At 39.2% G+C, this 20032-nt stretch overlaps 2 protein-coding genes and 1 long non-coding RNA gene across 3 annotated transcripts in view; 1 reads left to right on the top strand and 2 right to left on the bottom strand.

The window, feature by feature from the left end:
* Positions 1-1223: 1223 nt before the first annotated feature.
* On the bottom strand, positions 1224-3612 carry LOC146471483 (neuropeptide Y receptor type 1-like). The gene has a single exon (XM_085119954.1). The coding sequence runs from the start codon at positions 3610-3612 to the stop codon at positions 2449-2451; it is 1164 nt and encodes a 387-aa protein (XP_084976080.1). The 3' UTR covers positions 1224-2448.
* The window catches only part of LOC146471481 (RNA-binding protein 41-like), a 28891-nt gene continuing 12440 nt past the window's right edge, over positions 3582-20032 (bottom strand). Inside the window, exons 8-9 of the mRNA XM_085119952.1 lie at positions 19247-19384; positions 3582-3723 (exon numbers count right to left, since the gene is read on the bottom strand). Coding sequence (XP_084976078.1) covers positions 3710-3723; positions 19247-19384 — 152 coding nt within the window. The 3' untranslated portion in view covers positions 3582-3709. The remainder of the gene's footprint in view (positions 3724-19246; positions 19385-20032) is intronic.
* Positions 15544-17818, top strand: LOC146471482 (uncharacterized). The gene is made up of 2 exons (XR_014866786.1): positions 15544-15860; positions 16480-17818. It is a non-coding gene; the product is annotated as an uncharacterized LOC146471482 (long non-coding RNA).

The following is a 20032-nucleotide window of genomic DNA, read 5'->3' as shown; positions in this document are numbered from 1 at the left end:
TAAGAGGCCAAGTTTAAATTTTTGTTGGCCAAGCATAAATAATGGTTAAACAATTTTCTGGAAAAGGGAGAGTTGAGTTTTTTTTTTTCTCGTTCTCGACCGTTCATGATTCGGTGATAAGGGTTGGTCTGGAAAAGCAATAAGATGGAAATTTTTCTTCCTTACGTGGGTTAACAATCAATCAAATCAATCAAACAGTTTTGGAAGAAAACCTTCGGAGCGAGAAGTCACTACAGTGCTAGTAAATGCAACCACACTAAACACAAAGATGACAGCCAGTATGCGCGATTACCGGCCGATATTCGCCGGAAAATTAGCCCACATTTTGTGCCGCAAATTGTGCCTGCATTTTATAACAACCTTCTTATATACTTGGCGGTATGGGTGTATGACTTCTTTGTACTGGTTTTCTTTTTCTTAGAGTGTTGACATTTGATTTATAAGTTGAGTCGCTTTCAAACAGGCCACGTGTCCTAGAGGGACAAGAGTCCCTCGTATCAAATTAAAATTGCAAATCAAAGAATGTTTTACTTTGTTGTTTTGACTTGCCTTTATTATAACCATCTCATTTTTAAACTAAAAGGTCTTTCATTTTGGTCGCGCGCGCGGCAAGGTGACGCGAGGCCTGGAGCAAAGAAACGGGAGGTCTGGAACTGATAACAATGATAGGGAATTTCCAACCTCGTTCTCAGGGCCTCTCCACTTCCTGTTCCCTGGGAGAGAGCCAAAGGTTCGTTTCGGTGGAAAATCCGAAGACCTTATTCGCCACTTAAATTCTGACTTTAAGTGGTAAAAGTATGTTAATTCAATTTTTTGGCGAAATAAAGTCAGCTAAGATTTAGGGAAGGCTAGTTCTTTACATTGTCTCGGAAAAGATGAAATTGTGTCAGCTATTCGAGAGGTTTTTGCACGACACGAGAAAACAGAAAACAACATTTTATGAATTTTGAAGATAATGATGATGATGATAATGATGCATGATTTTATAATTTGTTGTTGTTGCAAGCTCCTGAATAACGAATTCTGCAGCTAATTGGCCAGACGTGTTAGAGCCTTCAAAAATTCTTCCCTCTATGCCCCATTACGTAAAAATGAAACGGTTTTCATTAAGTAAAGGGTTACTGCTCCCGTAATTGTTAATTCTCTGAACCCTTACTGCAAGAACTCAGATCGTCTTTTAAGACCTAGGAGCATCGGAAAAAATGCCACATCAGAGCACATGGTTTATTTCATTTTCCTTTTATTCACCACGGTCTGTTGTTATGTGGGAGAGAGTCAAACAACTCTCCTCTTGTCGTGATACTCCTTCAACATATGTTTCTTTTAAATAACAGCCAGCATACATGCGCGACGGAATTTGATTGGTTAATCAGAAATTACTTTCAGCATGATATCTTACAATATATCATACATTTATACAATATTACAAGGTCAATAAATAATGTCACTTTTTTTTTTACTTGTTTGTTTGTTTGTCTTTTGCGTGTTATCTTGAAACGTTTGCTGGTACATGTACAATGTTCCTGCCACATTGGCAGTAACCATGGAAACATGAAACGTATTTTTTTCGTTCCCATGGCGACCAACTACACGAACGCCAGTTAGCAAAGGTTGTTATGAAACGGCAGGATGAGTTCACGATTACATTGAGGCGACGTTGCGAGAACCATTATTTACGTTACCGCTGTTTGGGCTGGTCATGTATAGGCGAATCCTTGTTTACACTTTTTGCCTCATTAACATATGCTTATCATTATCTGATGACGCTAACAAAATAAAAACTCTGAATATTGAAAGGGCATAACAGTTTCAGTTTTCTCTGAAAATTTGAGCCCAATACATCGAAGGGTTTCGGAGAAATTCTCTTCTAAAAACTCGAAACTTTACAGAGAATGTATGGCTCATTAACGTTTTCGCCACCCAGCATTTTCGCAGTTTTTGATGGCTGCTATTTCCTTCAATATTGCTTGCAAACAGCTGAAAATTGCACAAAATGCTCAACTTAATCAGCTTTTTCAACTTTTGCATTAAGTTCATATATACAGCCACGGCTTCTATGAGTTAAGTCGTATGCTAATGAGGAAAAATGTAAACAATGACGTCAGTAAGGATTCCCCTATCGAAAAGAACAGATAATCATTGGACAACCCGCATTACGTTCTGGACGCCCCGGCGACACACAAGGAACCGAGGAAGACCAAGGACGAGATGGAGAAACGACTTAGATAGTTTCTTAAAGCACTGGAACCGTGTCGCGCAAAACGTAGTCCAGCGGAGGTCAATGGGGAAGGCCTACGTCTAACGTCGGACATTTAGCGTCTGAAACTGAACTGTTCAGAAGACAATGCTCCCATCCGCAAGGAAAACCATTTTTCCAATCCGTAATAACTTTAGAAAGATATAGCCAACGCCATTCTTCTGTACGTCTGGGTTTTCACTACAGGCGATTCAACGGGTTCGCTTTCTGCTCAGCGTGGTCACCATAACAGAATGAGAAAAACTCTGCCGCGCTCTTAAAGTCTTAATAAATTTACGCGGCCGAAAAACCAGTGCTTTGAAGGCGCGTTTGTAGTACTCGTTCAGACAACCGTAGCAAATCGGATTCAGCGCGTTTGGCAGCCACACGATCAAGTACAGAAATTCGGACAATGGCTGCATGTATGGCTCAAAGGACAGCTCTGGGTGAAACTCATACACGAGATACATCGTTTGGAACGGTAGATAGCACAGCACGTAAATAACAAGAACAGTCATCAACATTCTGAGAAACTTTTTCTCCATAATCTGTCTCTTTAAAAAGCCGGTGGCGTTCATGTTAAGCCCGTTCACATTTACAACCGAGGACCGAGGGCTCGCATTGGGTGTGGAGGTCAGGGAGTTGGCCCGAACTGGCCTGAGTGCTACTGGTACGAGACGGACGTGCTTCAATGTGGCTGTGATTTTGAGGTAGAGTACTGAGATCACAAGCACGGGTGAGAGGGCCTGTACAATGTACATTATTATCGTGTAAACGCGGCGATATAAAGTGTCTTTTTCTGGGTCGCCAGAGAAAAAATCGATGCAGTAATAGTTGCTAGAGCCTTCGGGATAACTGATCACCGTCATTGCTCCGTATGAAGGTAGGGAGAATACGAAAGCGATCAACCACAACAGTGCGATGATGAGGCGTGTTTCAGACGTGGACGGGCGTGCCGCGAAAGGGAACACAACGGCGCGGAAACGATCGCACGCTATCGCCACCAGCGTGTTGGTAGTAACAAAGTTAAACATCACAACACTGGGTTTGAGAAGTTTGCACATGACCTCTCCCATCATCCAGTTTCCAATATAGAGTTCTGGCAAAAGAAATGGAAGACATAGCACTGATCCGATGTCGGACACAGCTAAGTTCATTATTAAACAGTACGTACTTGCTTGAAGGCGGCGGTTGCGACGAGTAATGATGCAAACCGCCACATTGCCAACCAGAGCGAAGACGATAATCACCGCATAGGTGAAAAAGCGGAATGTTTTAAGAGCCTCTGGTTCTATAAAGCCTTCTGGTTCATTAAGTGTTCTCATGGATTCTGAAGAGTTTGGAGGCATAGCGGATGCGTTTTGTTCGACTGCCATTATGTTGAATGTTGTTGGAAAAGTTAAGTTTCTCTCTTTTCTTCGTCCACTGGTTGACTTGAGGACGTGGTTTCAAAAGTGTCTTTGCTGTTTAAAGCTACCTTGTTTTACCTGAAATAGATAAGAAGAACATAAGGATAAAGGAATCACTTGCGTATGCATAATATATGGCGTCTTTAAACGATAAACTGAATGCTTGTAAACACGTCAGTGTTAGAAAGTACAATTTGAAGTGTGTTAACGTTACAACAACAGTATGGTCTGCACGTTTAAAATCAGGGTGCAATGGAACCTCGTTTTAACGAACCTCTTCTTACGAAGTCCTCTGTATAACGAACAATATTCTTCAGGCGGGCCTCTTAAAATGTATAGAACAGAATGTCGATAACAAACCAATTTCCTTGGTCCCTTGCCACTTCGTTAAATCGAGGTTCCACTGTAGTTGAAAGCAAACAATGCCTAAGACCATTGCAAATAACGAAATGAAAAAATCACCAGCGATTTAATCATAAATTAATTAAACACCTATAGATGCCCATCCATTAAAAAAGTCGCATCCTGTCTCGACTGCGGTGAGCGACGGCCCAAAACAGCGCTAATATATCCGGGTTTCCTCCTTTACACCAAAAATCAAACTGCAAAGTGTTCTGTGTTTTTACTAAGAGACGAACTGCAACGAGTGAGTATTCAAATACTAGCTACTGAGTAGTACTTCTGTTCGGCGTTGGTCGATTCGCGATGTGATGCTAAAAGGAAATTGGGTCAGTATTGTTTGCCTTGGACAAAATCTTTGTTCCGGTTTTTGCAAGGCACCGAACATTCGCACAAATTCTCGGCATTACTCAGGAACCGGCAAAAGACTGAGAAGTCGTTATGTCTTTTCACAGGAAACATTAACACAAAAACAGCAAAACAAACCCTTTCGGAGCAAGTTCTACTCGGCGGTAAGTATCACCATTTCCTAAGTTTCGGAGGGCATGCAGATTTGAATTATGTACCGGTAGTTGTTCCTTGAAAAATGAATCTTATATTTTCAGTGGCAAAAATTGTTTACCTTATCCCCACCCTTCACCAACATGTTGAAATACTGAATATAAGTGGAAAGCAACTAATAAATTGTGTTGACAGTTCATTCCACGATGTGTCTATTCAAGCTTTGTTAAAAACTATTTAGCGCCGTTTTCCCTTGGAACTGTTTATCATGCCACAAAAAGTGATTATAGCCTTAGGCTCAGTGTGAATGAAATTTTGATATGTGATTTGGGAAGTAGCTTCTAAGAAGCAAATATTAACACGACAAATTGACAACAAAAACAGCAGCAACACCAAAATATTGCGACTGCACGAACGTCGGTGGTGCATGGAAAATGATGAACTTTGAGGCATCCTTGTGAGCTGTTAGTAGGAAACCAAGGTAATGGGTGATGTGATATGGGCAGGGAGGTATAGGTACAAAAAAATAATAAAATATGGGTAGATGTTAGAATTAGTTATGATAATTGAGGAAGTGTCCTCTACAACGCAGCACGCTCCAACTCAATAAACTAATAAAAATATTTATGAATAAAAATAAAATGTTAAGTGAAGGTAGCCATAGCTGTGCAGGACATAGGATTATGTTAAAAGGAAAAACCACAAACAAAAGAGGAAATATAAGCAAAAACTAAACGCTATGGATCCCTTACTTCGACACCAACACTACTGCAAAGGTTGCTACTGAATCTGCTGATGTAATTTTAAACAAAACATTTTTTTTCCAGAAAACATGTGTCTAGTCATGGAGCTCTAGCTATTGTTATCATTGCGCGAAAAATCTTGCAAATACCATGCAGCGATTGATAATGGCGTCGGAACAGGTAACGAAAAGTACTTGAGAAAATCATAACAACAAAACAAAACAAAAAAACAACGACAACAAAAATCCAACGGTGTATTGGCCTTCTAATTTGACACCTGAATTTGATCGAAAGCAAATACGACGGTTTGACTAATTTTGAGACGCAAATAAAGTTAAAAAGCTAGTCGCTTGCAATTTCAACTTCACTTTCCTTTACACAAACCAAGAACACGTCGCATACCGCTGTAAGATCACAAGCAGTCTATTTTAAAACCATATGTATTAGACAGTACCCCCAGCATAAAAAAAAATATGCTACCAGATGGTGCCAGGATCGTAGTGTTATCACTTTATTACTTCTGTTATCTACGTTGCCATTTATGCTGATGGCGTTTTTCCAGGGCATGGCCTCGGCATCAAAAAGAAGCTTTCAAGAAAGCATAGACAAACGAACGGCACCACAGGAATGTCACGGAAGCCTCTGAAAAAGTTAGAACCACCATCTACGGCAAAAGATGACGAACATCACTGAACCATCACCACGCGTGGCCGCACGTTAGGATTTCACCTTATGACTCAAAATGTCAGAACGTATTACAAAGACTCCAGAGTTTTTGAAGACATAAACCAGGGAGGAGAAGGGGGGGGGGGGGGGGGGACTCTAAGTAGTGGACTATACCAAGTGAAGTACATTTTATACCTTTGTCGGATGGAAGGGGTAGCGAAATTTCAATTTTACTTCTTTCAAGGATCGCATAAATTGAATATGAACCGAAAGGGACCCAATAAAAATTATCGTATGAGAAGGGTAGCAAAAACGGAGCACAACATCCAGCCATAAATTGCAACGCAAAGATCATAGTGAATGAGCTGCTGTACCAACAAAAAAACATTGGTGATCCTCTGTATTTGACCTGAGAAAGGGGTACATTTTTTTTCTTTTTAGGTATGAGAAAGGGGAACCATTTCGGTAAAAGCTGGTATATGAATCGCACCGCATTCGGAGCCTCCTCATGTAAGACTTTACTGAGTACCCCCCAAGACATTTATAAAGCCAACCAGTTGAGGGAAATAAGCCATGACCCTCTCGAAGAGCCTCTTGAAAGCCGTTTTCTGATCCTACATCTTTAAACGCATTCGACAAGTACAAACTACTTTACTATCACTCTGGACCTCACACTGATTCGGTGGAAAGAAATCAAAGCTTGTTCGTGTCTGAAAAACTAAGAAAGAGAGGAATAAAACACAATAGATTTAGCCATCTGTCACTTTGAAAGTATGGCTTGACAAGAAAAAGACAGAAAAACGAAAACGGTGGTTAAATTGAAACGCAAACTAATATCATCTAGACTGACATCTCCTTCGCAATATCTGCGCTGGTAATATATAGGTAATTGTTTTAATGCTTCCTCAATAGCTATATCTGAAATGGCTGGTGTCTGATTGCATGGTTGGATAGTTGGAGACATCTCGGTACAATAACGGAACATCGATTCATTATTCCATATCAATATCAATTTAATTAGGTGAAAGGATACTATCATGGGATTAGAATTGAAAACTAACCAACTTGGCTAACAAAAGAAGACTGATAATACTATTACACTAGAGACGGACATGGAAATCGTAAATGGTACAACTCTGAGTCGAATCTGACGCCTGGAGAGATTGGAGAGCAGAAACAGGCAAAACTCTGTCTACAGACGCAACTCTTGGTACAAAAACATTTCATTTCGCAAAACGTTTTACTTACTTCGTCAAGTAGATCCTTTACTCGAAAGCCAGATTTTCGGCTTTTCAAAGCAGATTATCTCCTCTTGTCAAGAGCGATCTCAAAGTGGAAGTGTCTATAATCAATTTAAATGCGTCGCAATGTAAGATGGGCTATTGGCGATGATCGATAAGAATGAGATGACTGAAGACGGCTATTACTGGGCATGCACGAAATGTCATGAGGATAACAGATGTTTTGTAGTCAAATCATGAACCACACCATGCATGAAAGCTGAAACAACTTCGTTTGTGTGCTGTTGGAAACCCTTCCAGCTGTCAACAAACTGCTCGGTTGTTCTTTTTTTACTCCACTGTTTGAAACTGTTTTCGTGCAACAACATAAACGTGCTCCCCAACCTTTTTTATATTTTCATTTTTTTTAACTTCTATCTTGCTTGTTTTAAAAATCTTTAATTTTGCGTTACTTTCCAAGACGAAGCAAGAAGTGAAGGAAACTCCAGTTTGATAGCAGTACAACGAACTCAGCAAAGGTCGCCCTCCGTTTCACACTGTACTATGTCTTTTACGCCAGCAAAAACTCAACAGGCGATTTTCATCACAAACGACCGCTCTGGGGGATTTGCAATGCCAGAGATACAAGAGAGAAGAGCTACATGGTCGGAAAACCACCCGGTCGTGAGTTTCCTAAGGCATTTGCTTCTGGGATAACCCCTTGAGTTGCTAACGTCTTCATTAAAACACATAATTTGTTCGTTTTAATGAAGAGGCCCCCTGAATTGTCCAGCCGTCCTTTGAAACAAGGATCAGAGGAACAAAGATAAATACACTCTGAAAAACTGAAACTGGGTGTCATTCATCCTAGCTGAGTAGACACGCCAGCTCAGTGGTAGTTCCCATTATATATACTGATAATTGCGCAACGCAATAATTCTCCTTACAAACCTCTCCCAAAAGCAGCAGAATTTTTTATCTAAAAATTACCAAAGGAACTTCACCAAAGAAAAGCACTGCTCAAAAGCTTTCAATTGAATGGTCACACTTTCGGACTTCAACTACGGACTCAGATGTTAGAACTACCTTGTGCAGCAAAATAAACAGCACCACAGGAAAGCACTGCGTAATAGCTTTCATTTGAATGGTCTCATTCTAAGATTTCATCAGTCCCCGTACTCAAAAGTTAGCACCCCTTTATACAGCGTAAATATTAAACAGCGGCGCCACAGGGAAGCATATGGTTAGAGGATGGTAAGCATAAACTGGAATATGGTTACACTTTTATAGGATTCGACGGCATTGACTCAAATCTAGAACCATGTTTACAGCAAAGTAAACAGAATCGCTTTCTTCTTATCTTCAAATGAATCGTACAATTAAACTAGAAAATGAATCATCTTTATAAAAAAAATGGATAAAAAAAAAATAATCATCTTCCAGGCTGTACGCTTATGCTCTTACCTAACGGATGAATCAGCACAGGTTTTCAGTAGCAGAGAGTCAATGAACTATAGTAAGAAAACGTTGCTTGAAGCTTAACTTGTAGTTCAATCAAATCTTATCACTTTGATCCCTTTATTCATGTGCCATATCGCCACAACACAAACAAGATTCCCAAGTAATCGCTCACCAGGTGAGCATATCTAATAATTAATTATAAATTAGCCAGCTCACGCCAATAAAATCATAAGAAATTGACTTTGGTTGCATGCCATTTTTAATTTTCAGGGCATTTCACTGAAGTGCCCGACTAGAGCAAAACCGCAACTTAATTTGACAACCACATCCTGGTGCTTATTAATTCCACTCGAAAGGCGAAATGAAAGGCTGTCCATCATCAGGGCAAAACAGGGATAACACGAACATTCCTAAGGGTGACAACTTTTAACCACATTGAGATTCCATTTAAAAAAAGTCGAACAATCAAGACTTAACTCTAACGTAAACTGCTTAAGGCATATTGTAAGAATCGGGATATTTGCTAAGTTCTTAAGTCTCGTCTCTCCTTGACCTCAATCCTCAGCCGGTAATAAGCTAAAACATTCAAATGAATTTTCATGGGTCTAACTTTTGATTCTGAGAAAAAATCCTAAACAAAAGCCGCGCGCAGTCCTGTTAGCATATTTTGACGTGTAAGGATGATCTAACTTTTGGTTCTGTGGGTAAACTCATTAAGAGATATGGCCATTCAAAATGAAAGCTTTTGTAAGCCGCAACCACTTTCCTGTCGAAATAGGTCTAAAATAAATGTTACGGAGTAATTTTAGATGAAAGCCGCAATGACACAGCGACCCAAACATTTTGAGCCACAGAGTACAGAGAGTGCGACGCATAAAAAAAACCACATCTAGAATATGAAACCGATTCATCGCTTTGAAAGAAAAAGCTACCGACACAACCATAAACTAAGCAAAATATTGCCACACATGAGACAAACACTTGTTTTCCGATCAGAAAAGCGCGCGTTAGTTTGTGAGAATGATCACATGGTATGAGGCTTGACGAGGGAACAATGTGGCATTTATGACCGATCTAATTCAGGAAATTGTTCGACTTGCGGGGAACATATGTGGGGGATGTTTTTAATTCGAAGAAAGACCATAAATGGATTGTTAATGAGGTTGTACGAGACATAAAATTCGTTAGAGACGGAACATGGCTAGATCCGCATGAGTCTGCAAAAACATTAGCTAAACATCGAGTCACAACTCACATTAAAAGGCGTTTATAAACTTCTTAAACCGATGTAAATCTCACAACAGCTCCGCATTTCAACTGCTACCCGAAATATTAATCTTTTACTCCAGAAAATACGCCAAAATTCAGAAAAAATCATAGCCGTCTAACCATTGCTCCTATTTGTAGTACCCCAAGGTAGTTTTATGAACAAAAACCTTCAAATAATTAATATGAAAACCGGCGTTGGCCTCTTTTCGTTGAGACGTAGTGTCAGAAAGTCGATCCACTTATTGAAATATTCTTGGCGGTATAGCATTGCATTCACCTTAGCGCCGTAAGTACCAAAGCCCTTCGATTGATCGATGTCAATCTCGCTAAGGAGTTTTATCTAGAACTAAAAATGCACTTGAGAACAACAACAATAACCTGTAATTTTCACTGTATTTCGGTTAGAAAATTTTTATGTCCTAACACGAGAAGCGTGTCGTTATCTTTCAATTTTCCGTTCGCAGACGGCACAGTTTGCCTCAGGTAGATTTGTTTTCCCTTCGTAACCATTTGAATTATTTGAAACGAAGAGGACAAAAAAAATATTCTAAGCAATACATACACACTGACCAAAAAAGATGACCATACCTTAATATTTAGTCCTTCTTGTATCGTATAAAAAGCACTTTCAATTCCAGCTCAATCGTTCATTCCTTGAACTTCTTTGTCAATGGATCTCCTTTGTTTTTAGGTGTTAACCAAGTCAAGACAAAAGAATTTAACCTCCGGCGACCGGCGGGTCTCTCCTTAGCTATTGCACGATCCATCTAGAACCACCAACGCCTCGCTTTTTAACTAAAACCACAACGAAACGTACTTCCTGCGGAACAATCGCGTCATGACGCAAAATCGCTTTCCGTCGCAACGCTTACTAACCCCAAACAGCAACCTTCAAGGCGAGAACGCTACTAAAGGCACATCTGGAGTTTAGTTCCAGGTCTGTCTGAACATGATAATGTTAATTCTCGCAATTATTTGGCACCAGAGTCAAAACGCGTTACGCCGCACGATCAGATGCTCCTGATGCCAGCAGATCTACTTTCAGCGAAGGTACATGTAACTGGTTTAGTTTAGATATCACAATGGTAACTTGCGTTAGAAAACGACAATAATTGTTTTCAGCAGACAGGTGACGACAATAGCAAAGACTTATCAGTATTTTAAAGGCCATCAAAAGAGAATATTTGGTTCCCCATTGCCTTCTTTCTCGGTCGAGAGAGCCTGGATCATAGTGCGCTTTCCATTTCTCAGAACAGTTTTTAAAATCATTTCGAAAACGGAATGCACCACCTTGAACCGGCGGCAGTCAATATACCACTGCTTTTAATTGCTTCAAAATGGCGCACGCTACTCTCAGAATGTACCATTTTGGGATCCTGGGATTTAGGATATCGGGAATCATTTTTACAAGTACCATAAGCACATCTTTTAGTCGTGGCCATGATGTTCGTACACTAAAGTACACTAAAATGTGTGGTACGCGTGTGTTCAGATCAAATGTTTTCGCGGTTTGTTTACATCAGAAGTCACGTGACACTGCACGTGAAATCTAGCGCCGAAAAGGTGAATTGATACACTGACAAATGGAAAACGGCTATAGCTTTGATGTCCCTGCGAATTAGATCTTGTAAAACAAAAAGCTTTTAAACAAAGCACATGCAATGTAGGTAAGTCCAGATGCACGTTTACGTTCGCACAACTAGCATTTAAAGAGATAAATGGAAGGCAGTGAAAAGAGTCGCAAACTGTCGTAACTTTGAGTTCAGTGCGCTCGAAACTCGGACCACCTTATGATTTTCCAACTCCATTTAAAATCCAAAGGTCTAATGGGCTCCCTTTTCAGAAGAGCCAAATACTGTGCAGGCCTATTTCAGGGCAAAATTGATCAAAATCTATACCTCATTTAACACCAAAAAGGAAAATATACAACCCAGTTTCAGACAAAAACAGTTCAAAAACTAAAACCCTTCAGACCGCCCATACCAGTACAACTGAAATATTCCCCACCCACTCCTCCCCATCCCTCCCAAACCCGGGCATTAAATACCGTCCACTGCTGTGGGAACTCGCATAGTAACGAACCACAAATAAATCAAAATTGAAAGTGGACATTATGGCGCAACTGAGACGTTTACTGTTTTCAGGAGTATATGAGGTAAAACTAATGTTCTGGCGATTTCAAATGTTTTTATCTAGTAACTTACGTAGAGAGGAAGTATTTACCTTTCCATTGGATCAAGGTCACCTTATTGCAGGAGAATGACTGGGGTGTGATGATAAGCAGAGAGAGTTGAGCGCCTTAAAGTTAATCCTCTTATCTTACGATTGTAAACTCTGAGATAAGTGACAATTTTTGAAACGATCTGGATTTGGTACACTGCTGATAGTAATCTCAAACGCAACGGAAAGGGTTATGCTTGCAGATTGCATCATTTAATGCCTAGAAACACGTCTGTAAAGAAATAGTCAGAAATATTTCTTTAATATCTTCGAAACTTTGCTACCACTACCTCTGAAATGTTGGACAAAACATTTTGAGACGTTCGTTTTTTGGTACATTTTAGCCGCCCTGTGCTATTTATTTCCGATTAGTTTTTAATGAAATAACTTAAAAAAAGAATCCGTTAGTTGTTACAGTCAACTCCCTTTATTGCAGAATCACTCTGGACCCAGAGTTAGTGTCCTTAATAGCGAGAGTCCGTAATAGCGGGATTTTATTTCAGTCGAACGTCTGTAATGTAGTTTTGCTGGGGACTTATCTGATGTCCGTATTATCGGGGCGTCCGTATTAGCGTGGTGTCCACAAGGCGAGAGTTGAAAGTATATTAAACCAGTTAATAAGAGTTTTGCAGTACCTTTGACCATCAATCTTACACAAAGTAAAACTGGAATATGACTAACTGCAGTTTTCAACCACAAATACTTAAAATATTCAGTAGTCAGAAGATTCCAGAATTTGAAGTATTTCAATTTGCTACCCTCACTTCTAAACAAAACGGCCGTCAAACTTTTATTTGAAGCAAAATTCATCAATCAATTCACCACGATAGCCCACAAATACAGCTTCAGCACTAGGGGGCTAAAACCAACTGTTCGGCTGTAGTAGATCCGTCAGCACCTGCACAAGGGTTTTTAAAACGGAGTAACATGTAAAAGTGTTCTGTTATCGTTAGTGGGGTGTGTGACCGAATATTCTGCCCTAGGGGTGGAAATTTGAGTACAGCATTCTCAGAAAGTCAGTCGCTTTGTGTTCGCGTATACCTTGACCCTAAAGACGAAGGATGGTTCGTAACCTACAGATAAACTGGCGGAAATACGAATATACTGCCACAATTGGACAATTATTTAGTGATAGCGCCTTAAACGAGTAAACAACTGTTGGTTCGAGTACAGTCATGTTTAACTGTGGGATTTTTTTGTGGGAAAAAATCTATTTAAAAATCACTGTGTTGCTGTTTAATTAGGGGAAAAAAGGAAAGAAAGCTAGCAATATCGGACCTTTAAATCATTTTAACTCTTTAAACCCAAATATCAGCATCAATTCTCTCTCTACTGTTCTCAGAATATCTTTATGGTACAATTTGGGAGAATTGCTTCAAACATCAAGACATTTTAAGTGATCACTTTCTTTATTCTCATAACGGCTGTAATCTTGATCAAGTACTCATACTGCAAGGAGACATAAAATGTTGTTACCATCAGGGTTTATTAAAGATGTTTTTCTGACTTATTTTTCATCAGTGAGTTATTTTAAAGAACTTTTAAGCCTTGGGTCAAACTCATTACGATTCAGCAGAATCGACCGGATAAGCCGATAAACAGATAGCATTATTTCAAAAGTTCATTTAATAATCCTCTGATCTTGTATTATTAAACTCTGATAAATGGTCATTTTTAGAACAAAAAAGTTAAGCTGATAGAGATCTCAAACGTAACGGAATTGGGTTGCAATGACCATTGGCGCAATTCCATGTCCAGAAACACGCCATCCAAGAGAACAAGCACGAAAAGTGTGTATTTTCGGAAGAAGACCGTAAAAGTTTGCATTTTTAAGTATACATGGTGTTTGAAAGGGCAATAGCTATCCAGGACATGAATCGATTTATAACACCGCAGGCTCCCCTCCCTCCCTTTCATCTCCACCATACCTAATCGGACCTGTCTCTTGTTTCAAGGGTTCTGTCATCGTAGCGGGGTGTGTGAGCATAAACAGTTTACTTCAGCGGGGGTTGACATTTATATAACAAATGATCTGGTGGGAGGGATACCAAACGTTTAAAGACATAACATTCTCGTTTCAGATTCTATTGCCACCCTCGTCGAACATTACATTGACTACATGATTGAAGCAAGACATTTACAAACGCCTCAACTCAAAGATGGAATGAATTTATCAGGTGGTTGCCTAGTGCTAGAAGCTATCCATGGGACTCAACAAGAACTACAGTCTCTTCTTGATTAGTATAGTCTACTAGCGTTATATCACGAATGCTGTTCTCTTATTGGCTACGCTACTCACTATCTATTCTGTTGTAGATAGTGAGTAGAGTGAGTAGCCGGCGCGTGGTGTGACCTATTTATATCATTATTTAATAAAAACGTGAACCTGTCTTGTTGCTAAGTTTTGAACGACTAGTAGATTTATACTAAAACAATTAGATTATTCGCTCTCGAAATTTTATGCGTGATAGTTGATTAGGGCATCACGCGATATAAATTTCGAACTCATAATCTAATTGCTAAAAACAGATTGTTTCTTTTTATTTTTTTCCCGAGGCACCTAATTTTTCAGTATGAATTCCTAACCACTGTATTTTGGGCTCCTTGAATTTTTCCTAAGGTGGAAAAAGTTTTCTATGTTTCATTACATCTCACGTCGAATAAGTAGGTGTCGTTAAGTTTAAACAGTCTAACGCTAGACCGTTTATTAAGGTTGAATAAAAACAACATTAAAGTAAAATAAACACTCACGTACAAATATACAACCGTCTTTTGTTTCAGTCGACTTTGAAAGAACAGAATAACTTTCCTTGGAAAATAACTGCCATTCCTTTCAACGGAAAAGCGTGAAAAGTTTCATGCTCAATTCGTAAACCAAATCACAAAAATACTCACGCAGCTGGCGTGACTCAGCGAACATGTCTCTTGACTGGAAGAATGAATTGAGGTTGGAATGGCGTGGGCGAGGGTGTGTTTTCGAGGAGTTAGAAGCGAAAACAAATATCTTTGTACAGTTTAGCTGCAGCGGGAACATCTAGTTATATTTACAGGAACAATATTTCCAAATAAAACCATACCACTTTTCGGGTGTCGTTTATGGTAAATATTCTAACCGGAGGGTCAAAAGGAACGGTAATAAACAAAAAATGACACTGAGAAACAAGTATACCAATTTAAAAAATCTCTCTGTTTGATCAACTTGTCAAAGACAAAATGGAATTCCTTGGTCACTAATACTTGGGCATTACTTCACTACCCTTAATTTCCAATTGAAGCACGAGAAAACGCCAAATCGGATTTCAACGCTTTTGTATTCAGTTAGAGGTCTTAAAAAGAAACTAAATTTTCCCTTTCAAACAGTTGTACTCAAGGGTTCTAGTAAGTTCAACATTTGAGGCGTTTCTAAAGCCACAATGGGCTGTAGCGTGACTCAGCGAAAACTGATGTCCCGTAACAGGAAATGTGAATAGCGTGGGCGAGGGTGCAGCATAGCCATGTGACAGAATACGGAAGCATAAAAAATGTTTAGCTGCAACTGTAACATCCCAGCTAAATTCGGAGGCAGGCCGGAAAGTATCAAAAACATAAATTAGAGCACTTTAAAGAATAATATTATTTTTACACAAAGGCGAAACCCTGGTAGCACAAACACGTTAAAAAAATCTTTTTGAAGGAAACCAAGAGAATCATCGTAAATTCAATATAGCGTAGCATGTACTGGTCGAGTAAAATTAAAGTGCCCCTAACCCTTCAATTTGTTTTCTCGTGGTAGATTTCCATATCTTTCAAGAACTCATTTTCGAAAAAATTTTTGAGAAATATTGAATCCATTTTATTTTACGAGCGCTAAAAGTTACTGAAATTTTTAAATTTTTGCGCCCTTTAAGCCCCGCTGGACAAATTTTTTTCTCGTGGGCTCATTAGGAACGAGCCAATGAGAAGCGTCCGATATTTGACACTTTCTTAGCTGTGACGTAAGAAAAGGACACCAGAAGGATTCAGAAGGATTCAGAAGGAATCTTATGCATGCTGATTCCTTTCTCTACATTTCGAGAGTTGCTGCATCCAAAAACCACACATTTTCCAACCATTTTCTCTGTTTACAATTGAAGCATTACCGCGAATCTTCGGATATTTTTGCACGATGTCCTTTTCTTACGTCACGCTCCACATTTGGCCGAGTGGGGGACTAATGCGAACGATAGGTGAAAATATCGACAAGACTGCCTTCACTTCTAGCGCTCGTAAAAAAAAAAGGATTCAATATTTCTCAAAATTTTTTTCGAAAATGAGTTCTTGAAAGATATGGAAATCTACCAAAAGAAAACAAATTGAAGGGTTAGGGGCACTTTAAGCTCATATGATGTTGAGTCAATCTGAGGGTGGGTTAATTCAACGAACAACAGTCGGAGTCTATCATTCATCATTCATTAAACTAAACAAAAAATGCTTTGATTCTGGTTACACTGGGAAACAATTGGGTCGATCGGTTTTTCAATTTGTTTGTTTATTTGTGTACTTGTACTTATACAACTTTCTTTAAAGCTAAATCTGCGCTTGATAGTAAAGAAAGGGTCATGAAATCTACGAAAGAACTTCTCAGTAGTGATCAATTTTAAAAGCTATTCTAATAGTCAAAACTGACTATGCTAGCCAAACTCCAACCGGCAGGGGACAATTCGATCTTATATAGAATGCTTCCTGTCCAAGCTGTGAGGGTGTTTCTCGTTTCAAGGAAGAAGACAGAAAAACAAGTGTTCAAAGAATGTAATCACAGAAAGGAAAGATTCGACGATAACGCAACAGTATAAACACCAACTACAAGAGAACGCACAGCGTTTTCAGAAGAATGCCGAGCCTCTTAAAATGGCGATAATGCTCATGTCATGGCCTGCCTTGGTCAAAATTATGAAAAACAAATTCAACCATTTCCCTCGGAGTCCTCAATTCCAAAAAATGCAGACTGAACCACAGGAAAGTAAAGCTCAGTATCTTGTGCTTACCAACCCCCATCCTTTTTATCTCTAGTTTTTTTTTTTCTCCCTCTCTTTTTTTCGCCCGTTCCCACCTCAAGCGTCTACTAGTTTTAACCTGAAAGGACACACTTGAGAATGTGCAAATAGGCTCTACGGTTAGAACCCCCTTGTAAAATACTAAAAGGTACCACAATTAAGTATTCCCCAATAGCTTTCAGTTGAATAGCCAGTCTCAGATCTGATTCAAAACTTTGAACCATGACCTTACACAACGTAATAAACAGCACCATGAGCCAAGTACTAGCCAAAGCTCTCATTTTCATTGTCACCGACTTTAACATTTCATCTTCAGATTAAAAAGTTGTAAACACAATTTAGATTTCCTTCTAGAAAGATTTCAATTGCATCTTCTGATGCTAAAAATAACTTACGAGGTGAAAGAGAAATTTGTCAAGCCAAGAAATTATGAGGAATTGAATCGAGACAAGAAAGATTTACCTAAGGCGCTAAGACAACTTCCTTTACCCCGGTAAGGTGGGACAAAGGAATTGTTTACAAGCATAACTGTAAAAAGGGGCGGGAAAACACATAAGCGAGAGTGCTTTTTCTTTGTTTCTTAGATGGGTGATGTTATGTCAAAATAAACTCAGTTATATTTATGTCTAGAAATACGATACATGGGTCATATATCTTTCCTCATAAATCTGTTGTTATATTAGACTGAGAAAGCTCAGCCCGTTGTGTTCAAGTTTCAACAACCATTTCGTTTGGCACCTTGTTGTCGAATTAAGAAAAATCCGGAAATCCAGCCTTGTGAATAAGAATTACAACCAATAGGCAGTCGCATGTTTGTGTTAGCTACTCATCAAGAATTAATAAGTCTAAATTCTCAGCCACCGCAAAATTTGTCACCGTCTAGAAACTGTTATGATGATTTTCGACATGTTGCCTCGGGCTTGAAATGTCACCGGAATTCCGTATACGACAACTGTTTGAGCCCACGCTCAAAAAGGCGATGGCTGACGGAGGACTGCCGACGTGACAAGATCCGGTGGGCCGGACTCGTGACTACTCGAGTTATTTCTTGATTGGTCAATAAGATTCGGAATGTTTCGGATCCTTTTACGAGTATTTTAACCTCCTTCAAATTAGGTTTCGCGACATTTCATTAATAGTCTTCGAGATGTGGTAAAGACAAAAGCAAATGTTCTTCTGTACAGTTTCACATTTTGATTTAAATAATCCCAAACTCAGACTGAACATCGGTAGCCCTGACGCTGACGTCTCTAGTTGTATAATCAACCTTGCAACCTTGGCAAGGAATCAAAATTACCGCGCGGAGCGATTTTGGAGGCAACGGGTTGGGAAAAAAAACTGTAGTTTGTGTTTTGTATTTCGGGTGGTCTTGTTTTATACGGGATCAGTAACCCAAGCTTTTACGGATCACCTTTTTGGCTCGTCATGGGTATATATACATTGCCTTTCATTTCTTACTTTTGTAACTCATTTTTTCGACCACTTAATTGAAATAAATACACAAATAAATTCTTCCAAGCTAGCCTTGATTATGTCTTTCCTGTGGCTGCTATTTATTGCAATAACTTGCTGCAATTTTAAAAGGTTTACATCGGTTTAAGATGTATGCAAAGCACGCTTTACAACTTGCAACACCCGCAAATAGTAACTAGGCGATGAAGATGAAACTTTTCGCTGTTGTTGTTGTTTGTTTTGGTCGGTTATGGGATGGCAAACATCTGCATGCATAAGAATGTTTTTAGTAGTTTGTATTTATCATTTCTTGCATGTTTTCAACTTTAAAATCATTGTATACTTATAAATTACGAGTTCTCCTTTTAGATTGAAATAATTATTGTGAAATACTTAAATCTGTATTACCATGTAAAACGTAGTGTCTTAGTAGATTGTACTTGTCATATTTTTGTGTTCGTCTTGCCCCGCCTCGACTAGCTGTAGCTATTTACTGGATAAGCAAGCCGCTACTTAAATATGCTATATCTTTGAAATGAAACATTCATTAACATTGATAAACATTGAATTAAACACAGCAATTCGTTGGGATGTCCACATATTAACCGCCCTTGTTTTGTGAGAAAATGCATGGCTATGGAGTTAAGAAAAAACTTACCCATATCTAGGTGTCTCCCCACTACTTCGTTGTTATCAGAGGGATCGCTTCGGTGCTTGCCGTATTGAATAATGACTGGTTTACCTTTCAACAAGTAGCCGTTCACAAGCTTTAATGCAGCAGTTGCTGAGGCAATATCTGAAGTCAGAAAGAACGAGATCATTAAGTGGTCCATGCATTCACAATTGCTCTACACTCTCAGTTGCGGATCAAACCTAACTTTTTGGGTTATGTTACGAGACTAACTTTTGAGTGAAAGAAAAAAAAAACTTTTGAATCTGTTAAGGAAATTCCGAAGGGCAAACATTGAATGAACACTGGTAATGCTATTTGTTTTCTTTCAGTTTAGGGTTTGTCAAGGCGAGTCAATATAATTAATTACATTCAATTTCTCATTGCCGCGTTTCCATAGTCAACAGAAATCTCTTCACAATGCAAAAGTGCGAGTTAAGTTGAATGCGTGGGAGTAAAAATCGGTGTTCAATTGAGTGTCATACAACCAATAACTAAGTAATTACTCTGACCAATCACAACAGACCTAAACAGCACAACGAACCAATCAGAACTCGAAGTAACTACAGGCAACCGGCGCCAAGTGCGGGAAAATGCGCGCGAGCAAGTCATGATTGGTTTCAGGTTTTGATTCTCGTTGGTTGAGAAAGTGGCGCGAGTTTTGACAACCAATCACAGAGCGCAGTAAAACTAAATGTGAATTACTTTCGATACTCAAAAAAGACCACTCTATACTTTTCCCCCAGGTTTTCACTCACATACATTCATCCTCTA

The sequence above is a fragment of the Pavona decussata genome, unplaced genomic scaffold, assembly GCF_977016875.1.
Source record: "Pavona decussata unplaced genomic scaffold, jaPavDecu1.1 SCAFFOLD_102, whole genome shotgun sequence".
NCBI lineage: Eukaryota > Metazoa > Cnidaria > Anthozoa > Scleractinia > Agariciidae > Pavona > Pavona decussata.
This window is presented reverse-complemented; position numbering and strand designations above follow the sequence as displayed.

Coding starts and splice junctions, on each gene's coding strand:
- LOC146471483 (XM_085119954.1), bottom strand. CDS start 3,612: ATGGCAGTCGAACAAAACGCATCCGCTATGCCTCCAAACTCTTCAGAA.